This window comes from Neopsephotus bourkii, unplaced genomic scaffold (assembly GCF_033783945.1).
Source record: "Neopsephotus bourkii isolate Nb327-2 ecotype Australia unplaced genomic scaffold, CSIRO-AGI_Nbou_v1 NB_2, whole genome shotgun sequence".
Lineage (NCBI taxonomy): Eukaryota > Metazoa > Chordata > Aves > Psittaciformes > Psittacidae > Neopsephotus > Neopsephotus bourkii.
Genome location: NW_026900519.1, coordinates 324,441 through 344,997, shown reverse-complemented (window position 1 = coordinate 344,997; position 20,557 = coordinate 324,441). Strand labels below are relative to the sequence as shown.

The 20,557-nt window shown below is 57.7% G+C and overlaps 3 protein-coding genes across 4 annotated transcripts; 2 read left to right on the top strand and 1 right to left on the bottom strand.

Moving 5' to 3' along the window:
• The first annotated feature begins 1,161 nt into the window (after nucleotides 1-1,161).
• TMEM221 (transmembrane protein 221) lies at nucleotides 1,162-6,594 on the top strand. Its single transcript, XM_061346998.1, has 3 exons — nucleotides 1,162-1,592; nucleotides 4,841-4,926; nucleotides 5,143-6,594. Exons 1-3 carry the CDS (start codon nucleotides 1,291-1,293, stop codon nucleotides 5,646-5,648), a joined length of 894 nt encoding a protein of 297 aa, XP_061202982.1. The 5' UTR covers nucleotides 1,162-1,290; the 3' UTR covers nucleotides 5,649-6,594.
• Nucleotides 6,595-6,971: 377 nt separating this feature from the next.
• On the bottom strand, nucleotides 6,972-15,487 carry BORCS8 (BLOC-1 related complex subunit 8). Of its 2 annotated transcripts, XM_061346872.1 has the most exons (6): nucleotides 15,483-15,487; nucleotides 14,836-14,875; nucleotides 12,923-13,035; nucleotides 9,028-9,092; nucleotides 8,378-8,485; nucleotides 6,972-7,486 (listed from the first exon to the last, which is right to left on the bottom strand). In XM_061346872.1, the coding sequence occupies exons 2-6, from the start codon at nucleotides 14,870-14,872 to the stop codon at nucleotides 7,444-7,446; spliced, it is 366 nt and encodes a 121-aa protein (XP_061202856.1). In that variant the 5' UTR covers nucleotides 14,873-14,875; nucleotides 15,483-15,487; the 3' UTR covers nucleotides 6,972-7,443. The 2 variants fall into 2 exon arrangements, with proteins under 2 accessions (XP_061202856.1, XP_061202775.1); XM_061346791.1 differs by lacking the exon at nucleotides 15,483-15,487 and having other exon boundaries at nucleotides 14,836-14,913.
• On the top strand, nucleotides 15,114-19,980 carry RFXANK (regulatory factor X associated ankyrin containing protein). Its single transcript, XM_061346677.1, has 10 exons — nucleotides 15,114-15,303; nucleotides 15,549-15,763; nucleotides 15,961-16,029; nucleotides 16,668-16,748; nucleotides 16,832-16,897; nucleotides 17,045-17,145; nucleotides 18,066-18,191; nucleotides 19,190-19,256; nucleotides 19,384-19,464; nucleotides 19,788-19,980. Exons 2-10 carry the CDS (start codon nucleotides 15,556-15,558, stop codon nucleotides 19,844-19,846), a joined length of 858 nt encoding a protein of 285 aa, XP_061202661.1. The 5' UTR covers nucleotides 15,114-15,303; nucleotides 15,549-15,555; the 3' UTR covers nucleotides 19,847-19,980.
• The last annotated feature ends 577 nt before the right edge of the window (nucleotides 19,981-20,557 follow it).

The following is a 20,557-nucleotide window of genomic DNA, read 5'->3' as shown; positions in this document are numbered from 1 at the left end:
CGTCCCCCTCAGCCAAAAACGCAAGCAGGGCTGGAAAGCAGCCGGGAGCCCAATGAGCGCTGCCTGCCAAGGCCAACACACCGGCCTTCAAAATAGCCCGTGTCCCACGCGGCTCCGGCTGGAGCGAAGGGTGCCAGCGGGAGCCACCCACGCGGGATGGGACGGAAACCGGGAGCGCTCCAGTGCCAGACGGAAAGGTCACCCAGTCCAGATCCCACAGCCAGGCTTGGAATGGGCCCAGGCGCTGATGACACCGGGCTGGAGGAGGCAGCGGCGCTGGCGGTGTGCCCGGGGGTGTGCATGGAAAGGCCCTACCCCGATGTCCCCTTGTCTCCTATGGTGGAGGAATCGGTGTGCTGGGGACATGGGTTCCAAACTCTGCCTCAGTTTCCCCGCTGCTCCCAAGGCACAGGGTCTGTTTCAAGGTAATAGGTGATGTGGAGAGTGAATCTTCCTGAATTAATCCTCCTCGAATCCTTCCTGATTCCCAAGCGGGGCAGATCCCAAGGGAAAAGCTGCTTCTGCTTCCCAGGATATTTATAAATGACACTGGAAATTTGTCCCAGCCCCAAGGACAAGGGGCAGGGCATCACTTCGTGGGTCCTTTCTCAGCCTTGTTGGACTGAGAACGTTTTGGGTGCTTGCTCCTGACCCGTCGAGGGTGCTGCGGCTGGAGGTGGAGTCTGAACGCATCTCTGCAGCAGGTTTAGGGCACCACCGTGTCCCTTTCTTTCCATCCTCGTCCCCGCTCAGCCCACGCCAAGGCTGGGCTAAGGCTGGTGGGGTTGGTCCCAGGATTTTCCCAGGGAAGCCGGCCCTGGGAACGGGGAGAGCCAACGGGAGCAGCGGGATGCACGGTCCGGAGCTGCTGCTGCGGCCCCCGCCCGTCCCTCCGCCCATCCACCCCAGCCCAGACGCGCTCTGAGGGGCGCCCCGGTCCGGTTCCTGTCCCTCATCCATCCAGAGCCCCATCCGGTCCGAGCTGCCTCTCGCGGCCCCGTCGAGGGGCGGACGCTGGGCGGAGCTGCCCGGGGAAGGGATCCCGGTCCAGGGGGGATCCCGCGGCGAGGGGCCGGCCCGGGAGGGAGGACGGGTCCGCCCCTGCGCGGGGAGGGAGGCGCACGCCCGGCACGGCCGCAGCTCCGCCGTCTCGGTGCCGGTTCCTGGTCCCGGTCTGAGATCCAGCAACCGGAGCACCGGGGGTGAGGGCACCGCACGCAACTTCGGGGCGCGGAGCGAGTCTGCGGGCCCGGTGCCCTCCTCGTCCCGGTTCCCGGTACAGAGCCCGCCATGCCCTCCGCTTACCCGCAGCGGGCCCTGACGGTGCTGTTGCTCTTCGGCACCTTGGCCGCCGCCATGGCCCTGCTCGCCTCCAGCCTCATCTTCCAGCTGCCGTCGGGCCGGGTCGGTCCCGCTGCCGGTCCCGGTGCCGGTCGAGGGGCTCTGCCGGAGCCGGCGGCCGCCGTGCTGCTGCCGGTATCGGCCGTGCTGGCCGCGCTCTGCCTGGTGCTCAACGTGAGCTGCCTCCTCCTCTGCCTCCTCCACGGCTACTTCAGCACCGAGCTGTGCCGGGGGCAGCCCGGGCCCGACCGGTGAGAGCGGCGGCGCGGGGGCTGCAGGAGGGTTGGTTGGGGGGCCCCGGGGTGCAGGGGGGGCTCCCAGGGCAATGGGAGGCTGGGCGGGAGTGGAGGGGCACGGAAGGGACTGGGGGTGCAAGGAGGGCTCGGGGTGCAGGGTCCTGTCACAGGGTGCCTGCCCCTTGGCACAGGCTCACACACGGCCATGCCGACCCCTTCTGCGCCCCAAGCCCCACCTTTGCCAGGACCTTCCCAGTACTGCCTGTGCAAAATGGGGCTGTGAGGATCGAGTGATGCTGGGCACTCACTGAGCACTTGTCCCCAAATCCACCATCATCATCCCTGGGAAGCAGCGTGATGAACCCCAAGACCCCTTAATTTGGGGTGCAAGGAGCAAGTTTATAGCAGCTGCACTAATACATAATTCTCTGCAAAGCAGTGCGTGCATCAGGGTCCCTCCCTGAGCTTACAGGAGCGTGTGGGGTCACCCACACCAGCCCTGGGACCAGGGCAGGGAGAACGTGCTGGGCCTGGCTGCAGTACCCAGGAGCACCCCGCATTTGTCCCTTTGCAGTGGGCTCTGCTGGGGTGACTGCCCAGGCCACTCACACAGCACCAAAATGACCCCAGGCCTGGGATCATTAACCATAGACATGTGTTGACTTAATCATTACCAGCACATTTACACCTACAAAACCATTTCCAAAGCAATTCCTCTCCCCTTCCTTGGTGCTCCTCTGCCCAGCACCGGCTCCACTCCTGGGTTAAAAGATAAAACCAACTTGTGAATAATCAGATTTAAAAGCATCTTGGTGGAAACTGCTCCCCACAGGACCACTTTGGGCCCACTCTGACCTAAGACAAAACTCATTTAAAGGAACTGGTCAGGTCTCAACAGTTCCTTTTGTCCCTAATTAGAGAAAGCCATCAATGCGCTGCATGGAGCACCGGGGCTGGAGGCACTCCAGCATCTCCTCTCAGCATCTTCCAAGTGAAGCTGATGCTCTGCGGGCTCATTAATGAAGGGGAGCAAAATATTTCTGCAGAACACAAAGCTCCTGCAGCCAACTTTGCTCTGGGAGCTGGGTCACTGCTGGCAAAGGGGCACAGCAGAGAACTCCCCCTGCACTGAGTCTGCCTGAGCCCTGGTGCTGATCTGTGCTGGGAAATGCTCCATTTCGACATTGGGAAGGTCAGCTTGGATGACCCTGAGTGCGAACCAGCAGCACTAATCAAGCAGCCAGATGTGAAGTCACAGGTAGAAGGCAGCCCAGGCTCCAACAGCAGTGACTCCTTCAAGGATTTAAGGGACAGAGCAACCATTGCAGGGCTGCAGAACCTGCTGGTGGCCTTCCCAAATGCCCTGCTTTTAAAGCGTTTCTATGCTCAGAAGCTGCTCTGAGCTTTGCTGCAGGTGACACAAGGCACTGGGAGCCCCGGGCTGGTGTCCCTCTGTAGCGGATCTGAAGCAGATCACTTCAGTGTGGCCGTGCCTCGGTTTCCCCAGCTGCACACTGAGGGTTACCCTCGTGTTTGGGAGGGTTTCAGGACACGGAGATGCGGTGGCCCAAGCAGCGCCATACTGGTCGCTGCCGTCTCCTCGTGGCCTCCTTTCATTAGGGGAGCCGCTCACGTCCCAGGGACCTTTCCCACGTCGGGGCTGTCACACTGAATTACCCCTCCACGGCTCAGCGCTGCGCTCAATGGCCCGAGCCAGCTCCACACAAAGTGCTTCCCCCCCAGTCCCCCCCGACTCAGGTCATTAATGAACCCCAGCGCCTGCTCTTCCCTGGGGAGCGGGTCCAGGGGGTCCCTGCGCGGGTGGCAGTGGCCGAGGGGCTGCAACAAGCCCAGGAGGAGGGGAAGGGGCCAGGCAATGGAGGGGGGGGCACGGCCAGGGCACAGCAGCCTCGGCTGCCCAAGCTCCACTGTGGGGCAGAAGGAGCTGGATGCTGCAGGGGTGCAATGCAAGAGCTGGTCCTGCAGCACAAGGAGATTGTGCCGCTGCTGCTGGTCCTGCCAAACCAGGGCACGTTTTCCTACAGCTCCCTGGGATTTCTGGACATGGTCAGTTGGTTCAAGGGGCTGGTTAATAGAATCCCAGCCTGGTTTGGGTTGAAGGGACTTAAAGCTCGCCCAGTCCCAACCCCTGCAATGGGGACCCGTTCCACTGGAGCAGCTTGCTCCAAGCCCCTGTGTCCAACCTGGCCTTGAACACTGCCAGGGATGGGGCAGCCACAGCTTCTCTGGGCACCCTGTGCCAGCGCCTCAGCACCCTCACAGGGAAGAGCTTCTGCCTAAGAGCTCAGCTCAGTCTCCCCTCGGGCAGGTTCAAGCCATTCCCCTTGGCCTGTCCCTACAGGCCCTTGTCCCAAGCCCCTCTCCAGGTTTCCTGCAGCCCCTTTAGGCACTGGAGCTGCTCTAAGGTCTCCCCTTCAGGAGCCTTCTCTTCTCCAGGCTGCCCCAGCCCAGCTCTCTCAGCCTGGCTCCAGAGCAGAGCTGCTCCAGCCCTCTCCTATTGCAGTGTGCAACCATCGCAGTCCTGCCAGTATCTCTCCAGACACCCCTGAGTTGCCTGGCACCCATCTGCCAAGCTCCCCCCGGAGCACTGCATCCCCCAACGACCAATAACAGAGGCATCCTCTGGTGACAGCAGCCTCCAAAGCCAGGGAGGACTGAGGTTTGCCAGGTCAATCTGGCTCCAAAGACATCCAAAGAGCTGTTGGTAGCAGGGGTTTGTGGCAGGTGGGAAACAAAGGCCCTGCTGGAAAGGAGCTGGACTTTTCAGGTGTTTTAAACACAGCCCAAGTACCAAGCCCCTTCCAGACAAAAGGTTTGCAATTGAAACCAAGCATAGAAATCCAATCCCAAGGGTGAAGAGAGAACCTGGCCTTGCTTAAGTCAGTGTACCAGCACTTCACTTGTCATTCTTTATGGGGAAGGCAGGCTCCGTTTTCTTCCTTGATCTTCAGGGTTGGCTGAACGGGGGCAAACCACCTGCAAAAAGCCTCCATCCACTTGTGTCCCCCAAGCCCCTGAGCCCATCAGGCCTCTGGAGCACAGCAGCAAGGCAGGGAAAGCTTGAGCTGTCCAGCGATGTTCAATCTCCTGGCCCAGAGCAGCGCAACCCTTGTGACCTGGCTCTGAACCTCTTCCCTATGCAAAACCCATTTCAGTTTCTCAGCAGCCTTCCTGCAGAGCACCAGTGCTCCTCCTGTGCTGAGAGCAGCAGCACACACAGTGTTTTCTCACCTCTCTTGCAGGGCAGACTGGTTCCTGCTGGACAGCCGCACCGTGCGCCACGCTGCCATCGGCCTCTTCTGCTGCGGGGTCTCTGTCTACCTGACAGGCAAGTGTTGGTCCCCCCCTTACCCCTGTGCTGGGAATGCTTCTGAGCTGCTGAGTTTCTCCTTCAGCACCGCCTCTGTATGCAAACAGCTCATCCCTGTAGTGTGGAGTTGCTGTTCTTGGTGAGCAGCCTTCACCAGGGCTCCTCAGCTTGAATTCTACAGGTCAAATGCTTCCCTTTAGTCCTTGCTCAAGATGTTCCACACTCTCCTTCCAGCTCTCGCCATCTACATGCTGCTGCTGTTTGAGCTGGAGGCCGGCATCGCCAGCGCCTGCATCCTCTCCTCTGGCATCATTGTCCTGCTCATCACGGTCACACATGCCCTGGTTCGGGCTTCCCAGGTTTCCCGGCGCGGCCGCTCTGAGGTCTCTCACACCCTGTATGAGAACGACTCTGCCCAGCACGGTGACCCCTCCACCAGTGATCTCAACAACAAGAACGTGGCTGCGCCCCGGCCTCGGCCTGAGATCCACCGGGAATTCTCCTTCCCTCCTTTCCTGGAGCGCAAATCCCAGCTGGGCTCCCCGGCCAGCAGCAACCTCACCTCCTCCGGCAGCCCCGGGAAGGAGAGCTACAACCTGCCCCGAACACACAGGACACTGTCAGCAGAGTCGGGTCTGCTGCAGGCACAGGGCAAGCCCTGGAACAGCATCACACAGGAGATGAGGAACCTGATGTCTCGCAAACCTGGAGCCTCGGGCAAGGACTCGACTCTGGTGTGAGTGGAAGTGGGACCCCTTCTCCCCATCTCCTCCCATGGGACCCGCAAGCACCAGGGCTAAGATCTGCATCTGTATTTAGAGCTTAACGTAGGTCTTGTCTCACCAGAGCAGGGGGTGGCTGTGTTCCCACCATCGTGCTTGGGGGTCTGTGCAGCCGCTGCCTGATGCTCTTTGATTTATGGAGAAGACACCACCTCCACTCAAAGCCAAAAGTCCTCGGCTGTAACTGCAGCAAACAAATATGTGGGTGAGAAGAAGCAAGTGGACCTTGTCCATAAGCAGACCTACTCTCCTTCTCCAGCAGATCCCAGCCGAGCTCTCTATCCATCACTCCCTGTCCTTCTGCTGCCTCCTTCCTTCTTCCCCCCCCATCCCAGGAGCCATCACTACACCAAGGCAGATCATACAACCACCCATCGGGGCGCAGCCAGGCAGGGGGTAAGAAAACAAGGAAGATTGAGGAGCAAGTGAGCTGGAAGCAGAGGAGTCTGCAGGCCACAGAGGGTGGGTTTGGGGCAGCAGAGAGCCTGCAGCTTGGTCACCAGCATGTCTGCTCTCTGAGCAGAACACAGCTTGCTGAGCAGGGCCACCAACAGCTCTCCACAAGGAAAGGGTTGTGCTGGAGCAGCCCTGGCTTTGCTCAGCAGTGGAGGCACCTCAGAATTACCGGGGTGCCCCCAGAGCAGGGCAGGCTCTCACAGCTGAGGTTCTCGAAGGGGTTTGCATTGGCGCTGCTGCATGCAGGGCAGAGCACAGGTACTAAAGGCAGTGCTGTTGCCATGACACACAAGTAGGTTCAGCTCACTCTGTCCCTCTGACCAACACCTCACTGGTTACTCACAGCTTCACACCAGCCCTGCCCTGGCCCACAGCAGCAGCACAGGTGGTTCTTCCCCAATTCCTTATCATTCAGCAGCTACTAAAGCATTTCAGGGAGGGAAAAGAGGCCACCAACTCAGAGATTCCCTCAACACAATACAATTCCTTTGGGAACTGAGTTTAGCCCTGCTTTGATCCCTGCATCCTTGGGAAATTCTTCAGCAGAACAGAGCTGATTCCAGGAGAGATGAACACTGAAGCTGCATCCATTGTAAAGTGCCCTCCAAAGCTGTGCACCGGCTCTGCTTCCCACTGCAGGACAGGGGATGGAGACAGCCCTTTTCTTGTTGGCTTTATGAAGAACAGGACAGTTCCTTTTTCCTTTGAAAGGCTCCGGCTCTGCATGTCTTTGTTTTGCTCCGTGCCCTCTGAAACACGCCAAGCCAGCAGGCTCCAAGAGCCCTCAGCCTGAGGCAAGCAACAGGGGGAGGTTTTAGACAGAACTTTCTTGTGTTTTCTTTTTATTATTGTTCTCCCTGAAACCCGATTCAGCGGCTCCCTGGCACACACATGAAACCCTCTCCTTGCAGAATGCCTCCTGAACAAAGCCAAAGCGTGCCTGCATTACATCGTTCCACAGCCACCCACAAAACCCTGAAAGCAAGACCTAGTTTTGCAGAGATATCTCTGTGGCCCAGAGGTAGAGAGAAAAATGCCTCATAGCAGTCTGCCATTGAAGAGACCTGGAAAGGACAAGCACAGAATCACCCCATTTCCCTCCTGCAGAGCAAAGGGACAGAGCTGCCCCCCAAAGCAGCAGGGTTTGCCTGCTCAGGTGCACCCATTACTAGGAACAGAAGCAGGCAGAGGCCTTGGTGCAGCTTCACAGCTTGAGTAGGTGGTTCCTCCCTCCTCCCTGTGGTTGGAGAACATGGAGCTGGGCTGGAGAAGGCAGCAGAGGACGGCCAGTCTTGAATCAGGAACTGGCTGGAGGATTCTTGGCTTGTGGGGCAACAGTGCTGTGAAAAGAAAGAGAGGTCACATCCAGCAGGCAGGGAGGACACAGCAGCCATAGGGATGCAAAGAACCAGGGGCTCTCTCAGATAAAACCTCCCTGCTTGCAGCAGGAGAGTGAGTTAGACAAGAAGGGCTTTCAGAGTGCTGTGTAGGATACAGAGCAACACACACGGGTCCCTGTGGGTGGCAAGCAATCTGCAGGCACACCACCACAAACCCACTCAGCACCGCTCTGGGCTGTGCAGAGCATGACCCTGCCAAGCAGGCAGCAGGGAAATACAGAACCTGGACCAGAGGTGTCTGAGCAAACTTGTGCTGCAGACACAGGGGCTCTGTTCACTGTGGTGGGTTTGTCAGGGGTGGGCACTTGGGAATTATCTCACTCCTACCCCGCCAGACTTCAAAAAGGAAGAGGGAGGGAGGCAGAGACACATACATTGGACTGAGGCAACCTGCTGGAAGATATTTTAGTAGCTGTAGTTCAACTGCAACCATACAGAAATGCCTCATCATTCTGCTACCACTTATCTCTGTGGGACTCTGGGCCAAAAGAACCATACATGTGACAGAGAACAGCCTCACACCTACCCCGTGTCAGTAGCATCATCTCACTCCAAACACTTTTGACACAACAAAAATATGTTTTATACAACCAAACATCCCTTTTTAAACAAGGAAATAAATTATTTTCCAGTTACCCTTTTATAAACTGGATCATTTGCTTCCCAGTGAACAAGGCCAGGAGATCACTGGAAAGCAAGCAGTGTTCTCTTGCAAATAACAGCCTAGCATCCTGTCACTGAGAGAACCTCTTGGTATATCTGCACTGTGCTGCGTCACCAAGGCCTCTGCCAGCCCACTTGGGCAGGGGCAGTGGCACATCCCCTCGTTACCTGCGGCCCTGGGCAGCATTCAGCTGCTCCTTCATGGCTATGGCGTGTTTGAGCAGGCTGTCAATGCTCTTGAAGTACACGGTGCTGTCAGTCATGTTCTTTATGGCACTGAAAGACAAACAGAGAGGGGTGGGGGGGACATGGAGGCAGGTCAGTATTTCCAAAGGTGCTGTGGGTTTGGAGCACACACCGACAGAGAGGACTGGCAATAAAACCCTCAGCTTCATAGAATCATAGACTCCCAGCCTGGTTTGGGTTGAAGGGACCTTAAAGCTCCTCCAGCTCCAACCCCTGCCATAGGGACCCCTTCCACTGGAGCAGCTTGCTCCAAGCCCCTGTGTCCAACCTGGCCTTGAGCACTGCCAGGGATGGGGCAGCCACAGCTTCTCTGGGCACCCTGTGCCAGCGCCTCAGCACCCTCACAGGGAAGAGCTTCTGCCTAAGAGCTCAGCTCAGTCTCCCCTCGGGCAGGTTCAAGCGATTCCCCTTGGCCTGTCCCTACAGGCACTGCTTTTACCCTCACCCTGACTGTGCTCTCTCAGCTTAGACCAGGGAGACACCAGGGAACCACAGGCAGCTTCCTGCTTTGTTTCTACCACTACACCTCTGCCTGTGAACACAACCCTCCTGCTCGGAGGAGGCCCCTGTACCTGCAGGCATACTCCACTGTGTAGATGGCTCCTTGGCTCTGCTCCTCCCAGCTCTGCATGTCGGACTGAAAGAGAAGACAAGGCGACACCATGAGGCGTGTGCTGGGCAGACACAGCCACACACTAGCATTTAAGGGGCATTTATTGTGTGTATTTCTGGCAGGGCTCCTAGTTCAGGATACTAGGATTGTATCTTTGGATACTCTGGCAAAATTCCCCTTGGCTTTAGCTCTTTTAGCCCATGAGCCAGCTGGGAGCCATGGACAGTCGGGCTGTGAGCAACCAGCAATGGTGCTGAGTGCAAGGGAGCAGCTGGATGTTTTGGAGTACTTGGATGCCCTGGTGTGTCCAGCCCAGCAGGCAGCTGGAACTGACACAGCTCCCGTGGAGTTCAGTCCTTAGTCCTGCTGCAAAGCCAGGTAAAGCTGCTGGGAAGTTCTTGTTTCAGCAGACCTGCCATCCACAAAGGTTTGTACAGCATCCCTGTCCTCCCACCTGCCCTGAGACCCCAGGGTCTGCTCCCAAGCAGCAGTCAGCACCGTGTCCTTCCCATCACGAGCTGGGAGGAACCCTGTCAACTGGGCACAAACTGAAGCAGTGCTGCACACGGCCAGTCCTGGCACAGGACAGAACTGGGCACTAGCTCCAAGGAAAGGGAAAACCAACCAAACCCCACAAATCACAATGAGAGCGCAGCTGAATTCAGAGCTCAATAGATACCTACTGCAAAAGCCCTCAAGTAGTCTGGGCACTCTTGCAAAATACATTCTCATGGGAGCTAATTCTCCCATCTATTCTGCTGGGTCTAGTTACGAGCCAGAGGAAACCCAAGGCCTCTTTCTGTGAGTGAAGGAGGTGGGGTAGGAGCTTGGACTTCATCCAGAATCATTTCTGCTGTTCAAAGGCTGTCCTCCATCAGGATGCTTGACCACAGAGCCCGAGACCACAAAAGAAACAAGCCTGTACATGCCACACTCCAGGCAGCTCCCTGCAGGACCCACACCCCACAGAACACCACAACCGCCCCCATTGATGGGACCACGCATTGAGGGCAGAGGCAGCTGCAGAGGATGCACAGACTTCCCTGCAGCTCCTCCCCTTGCTCTCCCCAGGAGGTGCCAGATACCCTGAACAACCACATAGGCCCTGCCACGGCTCAGGTGTGGGTGTCACAGCCTGTGCCCTGCCGCTGCTGAGCACTGGGATGTTTTAGTCATTTCCCATCATCAGAGGCAGTGATGCCTGCTCCCAGCATTCCCACCACTTCCTGGGATTTTCATGGCCTTAATTAGGAACAAGAGCCTTTCCCTAGAGCTCCTCACTTCTTAATCTTTCCTTGATGTCCTTTCTTCAGATTCCCAGGCTATGCCCTTGGATGCAGTTGAAGAACTAAAGCCAGCTATTAATACACAACAGCACTACTGATTTATTACTGGTGCTTGGGAATAAACTAATGAGGAGCTGTAAGTTAACCAAAGAGCAGAGACACGCAGCCAGGCTGCTCTGTGTGGAGCAGGGCTCAGCAGCACAGCCTCAACGTGTGGAGGCAGTGAGAGCCTTCAGCAGGATCTTATCAGCGAGGTGGTAAATCTGCTCGGAGATGGGAGGAAGGTATTAAGATTATTGTTTTCTCAAACCACAGCAAGTTCCTTGTTGTAAAGGCACGGGGGTGACCTTCTCCCTGCAGAAATTTTTCTCCCAGCCCCCTCCTTCCCAATTTTTCCAAGGCTTAACCCTGGAAATTTCAAAGGCTGCATCTCAGGACCATTCACAGCCAGAGACAGAGCTGTTGCACGGCTGAAGGAAAGCTGGAAACCACCAATAAATCCCATTTCCTTTATATATTACCTGCATCTTGGGACTAAATTACTTAAGAACAGATCCATACAGAACATTTCTTTTTCTTCTTTTCTATTCTGAAGCATTTAAAGCACTTTAATGCCTTTGCTCTGATCCAGATCAAACCTGACAGCACGTTCACGGTGCACAGCCCTGCTGACACCCTCCTGTTCCAGTCTCTAACCACAAAGCCAATGGGCTCTGGCAGAGCAACCCAAAATATCCATCCTCATCTAACGGAATGCTGTGACCATGGCCCTGAGCACATCCCTCCCTCCTGGGGTTTGGCTGCCTGGGCTTGTCAGGCTCGGCCTGTTCACTGCAAACAGCAATGCCTGAAACTGGGGTAAAATGAGAGTGGGATCAAGGACAACAGAGAGAACCTGGCCACCAGCCCACTGCCAGCAGCTTGGCAGCACAGTCAGGCCTGAGTTATGTTTAATCCTCCCAGTTCCTACCAGTTATCAGCAGGGAGGAGAACATGGGAACTGATGGGGCTGGAGGAAACGTCCCTCACAGCAGCTCTATTCCAGCTGCCACAAACCATTTTCTTTCCATTCTCTCCCAGCTCTTGCCCCACTTCTAACACTGGAGAGGCAAACAGGCACTGGGGTGACACCAGGCCACCGTGTGATCAGTTCAGCTCTGTCCTGCCATGCACTGTTACTGCAGGGAGCTCTTCCTCGTGTGCCAAGACCACCGCTGTTCCAGCTGGGCTAGAGAGCAGAGCAGGAGGGAGGATGCAAGGCTGAACATGAAGGCATTGAAGACCAAAGGGATCTGATGCTTGTGAGGCTGCAGTCACACAGAGGGTGCAAGGTCCTCACAGATGCTGCTGGCATCCACAGGACAGTGTGACCTCCTTTCTCACAAGTGAAAACCAGCAGCAATTCTGGCTACAAAAGAAGATTCTCTGGGAGGGCTGCAGTTGGGAAATGAACTTGGATGAGCCAGAGAGGTCCCAGAACGCTGCAGATAACTGCAAAGAGCAGGGAAAATGAAAGAACCAAAGGTTTGCAGAGCCTTAGCCTGGCATAAACCCCACTGCTCAACACCACTCTGCATCTGGCACCTTCACTCAGCACTCCTTCCATTAGTGCTGCTGCGATGTCCCCCACCTTCATCCCTGCTAGGCACTGCTCAGGGATGGGAACTGATCTCTTCCCTCTGCAAGGCTTGTCATACAATTTGCTCCACTTCCTTTTGTTCAGGACACATCCCCTGAAAGTGGGACTATCCTGATTAAATGAAAGCAAGTGACAGCTCAGGAATAAGATTACAACCCTGTCTCCAGAATGCCAGTGGCACAAGCAGCACGTGCTGCACACACACATACATCTCTATACACCAACCACTGCATACAGACACCTATATAAAACATTAATAAATAATTGAATAATAAAGTGTCACAATCCAGGTTAATTTGGAAAGCCAGGGCTGTAAAGCAAAGGTGAAAAATGGGGCCTGACAGTGCATTAGCATAGACATGAGGCAATAATCTATTCATGAGACATCACTCCTAATGAATCATGACTGGCAGAAGAGGGAGAAGGACAACAAGGCTGGCATTAAAGAGTCTGTGCTCTGGAGGAAAGGAGGAACACAGCTGTGAGATGCGATTCATTATCCTGCTTTGCTTCATGTGGGCTCTTCTCAGTTGTTTCTTCCCTCTCCCCCTTCCCTCCTCCTTATTTTATGTAGGAGATAAAAACCTCCCATTGCAGGCAGGGGTAATCAGATTCAGCATCTCCCTCCTCCCTGTACAAAACAGTTGACTCCTTTCTCTTTGTCTCCATGCACAAATCCAGCTGTGAGAGCACAGGATCATGGCTGCACTCTCAAGTAGCTTTTTGACTTGGCTCCACAGGTAAATCTGCATCATTCTCTCTAATTCACGCTGAGCTGGGGTCCTGCAGCACCTCGTACCCCAGAGGCCAGTTTCCTCCCTCCCTCCTGCTCCCCCTTAGGCAGGTGAAGTAGGGACAACAGGAGAGGTGAGGAGAGCACTTTGTGCTTGAGGGTGGCAGCTCTGGAGGCCACGTGGAGCCCAACTCACCTTGTGCTGGGCGAGCTCAGGAAGGGACCTGCGCACGTGCTCCTGCAGCCGGTACAGTGCCACCGAGGGCTCGTTGGCCAACACGTACATGCTCTCTGTGAACTTGTCTGTGACTGCAACAAGAGCAACAACAGGCATGGGAAGAGGAGAGTCTGGGATGTCCTCCATCCCTTGGGAGAACCAGCCTGGGATGTCCCCATCCCTTGGGAGAACCAGCCTGGGATGTCCCCATCCCTTGGGAGAGCCAGCCTGGGATGTCCCCATCCCTTGGGAGAGCCAGCCTGGGATGTCCCCATCCCTTGGCAGAGCCAGCCTGGGATGTCCCCATCCCTTGGCAGAGCCAGCCTGGGATGTCCCCATCCCTTGGCAGAGCCAGCCTGGGATGTCCCCATCCCTTGGGAGAACCAACCTGGGATGTCCCCATCCCTTGGGAGAACCAACCTGGGATGTCCCCATCCCTTGGGAGAACCAACCTGGGATGTCCCCCATCCCTTGAGACAGCCAGCCTGGGATGTCCCCCATCCCGTGGCAGAGCCAGCCTGGGATGTCCCCATCCCTTGGGAGAGCCAGCCTGGGATGTCCCCATCCCTTGAGACAGCCAGCCTGGGATGTCCCCATCCCGTGGCAGAGCCAGCCTGGGATGTCCCCATCCCGTGGCAGAGCCAGCCTGGGATGACCCCACCCCTTGGGAGAACCAGCCTGGGATGTCCCCATCCCTTGGGAGAACCAGCCTGGGATGCCCCCATCCCTTTGCAGAACCAGCCTGGGATGCCCCCATCCCTTTGCAGAACCAGCCTGGGATGTCCCCATCCCTTGGCAGAGCCAGCCTGGGATGTCACCGCCGCCATGGTCCCCTACAAGCTCTGGTTGTTCTGGTTTCAGGGTTATGCCTGTCATTGACCAGTTTGGAGGGGGGCAAGAGCTGAGCAGAGCCCAGGCTCTGCTCCTGTGCCTGGCTGGGAATGCTGCTTCTCCCAACCTGTCTTGCTTAGGGCACCCAGCGGGGTCCCGCTGCTGCTCCCCAAGGTGATGTCCTACAAAAGCCCATGGAGGAGGCTTGGTGGCTGCCAACCAGGGAAGCTCTGCTGCTGTTCTGAGGTGGCTGCTGAGCCTCTTCCCCTCCTTGCACCCCTCTCATCCTGGCTCGGGCTCTGTCCAGGCCCCATGGGAACATCTTTCCAACTGAGTCACAGCTCTGATCCCTCTTTCCCTGCAGCTTCACAAGGAGAATTATCAGCTCCTGGTAATCAAAGCCCAAACTTGGAGCTTGTTTCATTGCTCATAGCAAGGGGATGCTCAGGGAGCGTTTGCCCCGGGCGGAAGCAGGACAAGTGCAGCTCCTGCATCAGTTTCGGGTTTCTCTCCTCCTCCCTCAGAGCTTTGGTTTCAGTGCCAACCGCTCGGGTGCCCCAGGTCTGTGATGCCAGGATAGGGGGGAGCTGCAGCGCACAAACGGGAATGAGCTTTGCAGGAAGGATTCTACCCCCCGGGACAGGGACAGGCACAGGCACAGGCACGGGCACGGGCACGGGCACGGCCGCTGTGTCCCTCCGACACCAGGGACCGGCGGAGCAGGCAGAGAACGATCCAGACCAGGGGACACAAAGCAGGGCCGAACTCCGAGGGCCCCCACGGCTCTGCCCCCAGCTGCCGGGCCCTGCCTGGTCCCGATTTACAGCGTCCTATCGCGACCAAGCCCGCGGGGCCTATCCGGGCTCTGTTGTTACCTCGACACCCAATTATCAGCCGCTGATTCGCCACCTGGGGCCTTCCCACGACCCGCAAGGCCCTGTCGTGATTTCTGCAGTCGCTGCAGAACGCCCACGCCTTGTCACGACCCGCAGGGCCCTGTCGCGACCGGTCCCGCGACTGCCGACCCTCACCGAGACCCCGCTCCCCGGCCCCGCTCGCACCTTTCTTCACCTTCAGCTGCATCTCCGGCTCCTCCATCCCCTCCCGTCCCGTCCGGTCCGGTCCCCGTCCCCTCCCGCCGCCGCGTCCGCTTCCGCCGGCGCCCACCAAACCCAGCGCCGCGGCGCCTCCTCCTCCCTGCAAAGGGCCCCGGCTGGAAACAGCGCCCCAGCGCCACCGTTCCCCAGCACCGCCGTTCCCCCAGCGCCGCCGTTCCCCCAGCGCCACCGTTCCCCCAGCGCCGCCGTTCCCCCGGCGCTACCCCCGGCGCTACCCCCGGCCCTGTGCGGGACAGCGGGGCCGGGAGACCCCCCCTCCTCTCCCCTTTGGAGCCGTCCCACCGGGCACTTCACCGCTCACAGCCCCGCCACGAAGGGCAAATGCTGGGGGGCCGGGCCCCGCCGCGCCGCAACGGAGGAAGGGGAAGTGCCCGGGCAGGACGCGGGGCCCCGCGGCGGAGGATGCCGGGGGTGAGCCCGGGGCTCGGCTCGGCCGGGTCGGGCCGGGCGGCGGGGGGGTGGCCGCGGGTTTAGCAAGGACGGGTCCCTCCGGCCCCGCTGCGAGCAGGAGGGCGGGCGGGCTCCGGGCCTTCGGCCGGTGCGGGGGGCGAGCGGGAGGGCACGGAGGGGCTGGGGGCTCCGGCAGTCCTGCCCGTCCGCTCCGCTCCGGGGTGCCCCCCCCCTCCCCCCACTCCCGACTCGTTGTTGTGTGGCAGCTGCCCCATGGAAGGTGAAGGAGCAGCGGCTCGACCCCAGGAGACCCCCCCGAGCGCCGGGGCTGCGCAGGAGCTCCCGAAGGAGGGCGAGAACAGAGCCGAGGGAGCAGCAGGCGCAGAGGAGCTGGGTGCGAGCGGGGCCGCGGGGGACAGCGGTGCCCCCGCCGTGTGTCTGCAGCCGGCCCTGGCCACGGCGCGCTTGGGCCATGGGGATGGTGAGTGCTGGGGGTGAGGGGGCTGTGATGGGGCAAGTGCGCACCCGGGCTCCTCCAGCGCCTGCCCCTGTGCACCGGGATCACTGGGATCACCTCTGGGGGGCTTACAGTGATGGCTGGGTCGCGGTGTGCAGCACGAGGGCCCCCCCCCCCGGAGAGCTGCAGCAAAGGCCCCAGCGGCTGCCCTGGGTTTGCAGGTGGAGCAGATGTGCTCACAAAGCCCTCGATGGACGAACAGAAGAGCACCGAGCTCTCGGCTCTTGACAGTGAGTGTTGCGAAGCCTGGTGCTCAGCACAGCCCCACCGGGGTCAGCTGGGTCCCTCATCCCTCAAAGAGAGCCACAGAACAGCCTTGCTGCTGGTCCCTCCCGTAACAGGGCAAGGCCAAGTCCAAATCACCTGGGTGATGTCTTGCGCTGGCAGTGAGAGGTCGCTCCAGCTCCATGCAGTGGAATGGGAAATGCCAAACTCTTCATGTGCTTTCCTAATTAAACTGGGACTCGTGTGTTAAAAACACATTGAGGTTTCCAAGTGGAGCTCTTGAGGGGTAGGAAACATGAGGATGAACATGAGCGCATCCCTCATGTGCCATTATGCTGTTAATGCCAGATCCCTGCCTCCCACAGATGGACCCTGCCCCTCCTTAGGCAGCTGTTGGGGCTGGTTTATCTTCCCTGCTCAGCTGCGGGTCCCTGTGGCACTGCTCAAACCTCATCTTGGGTTTAGTTGCAGAGGAATAATTTCGGGTTTAGATGGCTCTGTTGTTGCCAGGGACAGGAGGGAACAGCTTCAGCTCATGCACAGGAGAGCTGAGCGTGCAGGAGGCTTTCGGTCTCAAGTCAGTGTGGCTCCTCCCTGTGCACGGAGGAGACGTGTCCTGACTCTGTCCTCTCTCTGGGAGCAGGTTTCCCCCTGAAGCACTCGAACACGCTGACCAACAGGCAGCGAGGGAACGAGGTCTCAGCCCTCCCGGCCACGCTGGACAGTGAGTGCCCACACGCAGGCAGGCAGCGGGTGCTGAGCCGGGGAGTGTCTGAGCCTGATGGGTGAACTCTGTCTGTCCCCCAGCACTGTCCATTCACCAGCTCGCTGCCCAGGGGGAGCTCGGCCAACTCAAGGAGCACCTTCGGAAAGGTACCTGTGGCTCTTTGGGGTCTCACCCCAGTCACTCTCATAAACCCTCAGCTTAGCTTGATAGCCTTTGCTGGGTTTACTGGGAGGACATGGAGCAGAAGGGGCTTTACCCTTCCTATCCCTCATGTCTCACCCATGTTTGTGCAGGCGAGAACTTGGTCAATAAGCCTGATGAGAGAGGTTTCACGCCGCTGATCTGGGCTGCAGCCTTTGGAGAGATCGAAACAGTCCGGCACTTGCTGGAATGGGTAAGACCACACTTAGGCAGCACCTTGTTAACAGAAGACCCCCGGCCTCCAGTCCCAGTGGCTGCCAAACTGTCCAGCACCATCCTGGCACTGTCTCAGCCAATCTTTCCCATGGCACCAAATGGGACACGTTTGCAAAGCAAACAGCTCAGGTGCTGTCAGATGCTATTCCCCATTGGGCTGTGAGCTAAGTCAAGAGCATGAAGAGACTTACCTCACAGCTAGCAAGAACTGCTTGTAATTAAATATCTGCTTATTGGTAATTTGAGATCAGGCTTATCACCGGGGCCCTGTAATCTGCCTGCAAATGTGCTCACCAAGGCATCATTGCAGCTAATGAACTCATTGCTGCAACGTCCTTGAGTGCTGGGCTTGCAGTCAAGGGCTGTCTGGGGGTAAGCAGGAACCAGATCCTCCTGTGCTCTGGATCAAGCTGCTCCCCAAAGCTCTGTCCCATATCCAACTGTTAGCAAGCACTCACAGCTCGTAATCACTGCCCAAACCCTGTTACCATATTAGCAGCAAGTCTGAAGTGCATGACTAGAGAGACAAACAGAACCCAAAATAAATAAGGTGGTATATTGATAAAGGGCATAATGAAGTCCAGGAGAGGTATGTGGTGGCAAGGGCTTGGAGGACAGGGAGGTTTCCTATGTAAATCAGTACTAAAAGAAACAGTGGATACTATACAGGCATCTCGATAGGGCTGGGAACACCTTGACTAGTGATGGGTTCCTGAGTAATAGGAACCACATAAGGCTTCATTTATGAAGAAGAGCTTTCAAGTCCTCACGTGAGATGCTGATGATGATTAAGACACACCTGATTCACTGGGAACATGTGAGCTGCCTCTGCCCTGTGTGACCCAGCTCCATCACAGCACTGGGGCTCCTTCACCCTAACACTGGTACCGTCCCCAGGGTGCTGACCCCCACGCGCTGGCGAAGGAGCGGGAGAGCGCCCTGTCCCTGGCCAGCATGGGCGGCTACACCGACATCGTCACCTTGCTGCTCGAGAGGAACGTGGACATCAACATCTACGACTGGGTGAGTGCCACGCTTGCCTGCTCAGGCAGATGTGGGAGGAATCACAGTACCACAGTATGTTAGAGATTGGAAGGGACCTCAAAAGATCATCTAGTCCAATCCCCCTGCCGGAGCAGGAACACCTAGATAAGGTTACACAGGAACGTATCCAGGCGGGTTTTGAATGTCTCCAGAGAAGGAGACTCCACAGCCTCCCTGGGCAGCCTGTTCCAGTGTTCTGTCACCCTCACTGAGAAGAAGTTTCTTCTCAGGTTTAAGTGAAACCTCTTGTGTTCCAGTTTGCACCCATTGCCCCTTGTCCTATCATTGTTTGCCACTGAGAAGAGCCTGGCTCCATCCTCGTGACACTCCCCCTTTATGTATTTATATACACTAATAAGGTCACCCCTCAATCTCCTCTTCTCCAAACTGTAGAGACCCAGCTCCCTCAGTCTTTCCTCATAAGGGAGATGCTCCACTCCCTTCATCATCTCAGTTGCCCTGCGCTGGACTCTCTCCAGCAGGTCCCTGTCCTTCTTAAACTGAGGGGCCCAGAACTGGACCCAATATTCCAGATGAGGTCTCACCAGGGCCGAGTAGATGGGAAGGAGGACCTCTCTCGACCTACCAACCACCCCCCTTCTAATACACCCCAGGATGCCATTGGCCTTCTTGGCCACAAGGGCACAGTGTCAGCTCATGGTCACCCTGTCGTCCACCAGGACCCCCAGGTCCCTCTCCCCTACACTGCTCTCATCGGTTTGGGTTGGAAAGGACCTTAAGATCACACAGTTCCAAACCCCTGCCATGGGCAGAGACACCTTCCACTAGAGCAGGCTCCCCACTGGTGGTGTTTCCAGCCACAAGGACACGGTGCTCAGAACTTTATCTTCCCAATGACACAATTGAAGTTAGTGTAGAACAAAGGGAATGAAACCTTTCCTGTGAGCAGCAGGAGCTGGGTGAGGGCGGCCCCACATGAGGCTGGCAGTGACCCAGCCCCTTCCCTTTCCCTGCAGAACGGTGGCACTCCCCTGCTCTACGCCGTGCGTGGCAATCACGTCAAGTGCGTCGAGGCCCTCCTAGGTAACGGGGAAGCTCTGCTCGGTGCTGACCACCTCACAGGCCTGAGCAGCTGCCCAAGGACGGGCACCTTTTGGGGGTCCCCTCACCCTGTGCTGACCTGCAGGGGACTGATCCCCACTGCTTGCAGCTCGCGGCGCTGACCTGACGGAAGAGGCAGATTCTGGCTACACCCCGATGGATCTGGCTGTGGCCCTGGGACACAAGAAAGGCAAGTGTGTCCCCCCCTGCCTGGCAGAGAGCCCTGAGAAGCCTCCAGGCAATTCCCAGCTTCCAGCCCTGCTTGGGGCTTTCCTTGGCTCTCCAGCACAGCTCCCTGCTCTGCCACACAGAGAAACCAAGCTGAAGAAATCAATGGGTCCTGGTCCCTTTGCTCCTCCTCCAAACCAGAGCTGTGCTGGAGATAGGGTGGGGACACAGGGACAAAGGATAAAGGAGTTCTCCAGCCTCCCACTGGAAAACAGGGTCCTGCACACAGCAGTCCTGGCTTTTCACAGCCTGGCTTCCCCGTGTCACTTCTCTCCCCTCCGTTAGTCCAACAGGTTATGGAAAACCACATCCTCAAGCTGTTTCAGAACAAGGAGCTGGAATGACAGCGGCTGCTCCTGCTGCAGCTCCAGCACTGCTCCTGCCTGGCACAGGGCTCTCCTCTGGGAACACTGTGACCTTACCCAGCCATTCTGGAATGGGCAGTGGCACGATGCTTCAAGGAAGGACATGGAGGAAGCTGGGAACTGCCTGTCCTGGGTGCATCAGTGCCTCTTCTGGAGGTGACACGGCCATGAGGCCTCACACCAGGGACACTCACTCTTCTGCTCAGCTGCTGCGCTTGTGTTTGCATTCAGACCACGCAAACAGGTACCATGTCCTTGGAATTAAACCTGAAAGCAGCCATGTGGAGCCCTGTCCTGTCACAGCTGCCAGGCCCTGATCCAGCACCAGCTTCTGGGCAACCACGAGGGGAACTGGGCCAACCAACCTCTTCAGGGCCTGGTATTCCTCTCTGGAGCTCCCTCTTATGCTCATGAATTGCCAAGCCTTCCCTCCACACAGGGCTGTAACCAGCCAGGGAATACCCACAGGCAGGAGCAGAAGGCAGCAGGAAGCATCACCCTGCCAGCCAGGAGCACAGCACAGCCCCAGCTGGCAGCCAGCACGGTGCCATCCCGCACTGGAGCCTGTGAGGCTGCATGGAGCTGCTCTGAGAAGTTGGGAAAGGTGAGAGACAGGCAGAGCCCAGGGGGGGACGCTTCTCTCTTCTCCTCCAGCCACGCACCAGCAAGGCCATGGGCTCAGTCCCAGGG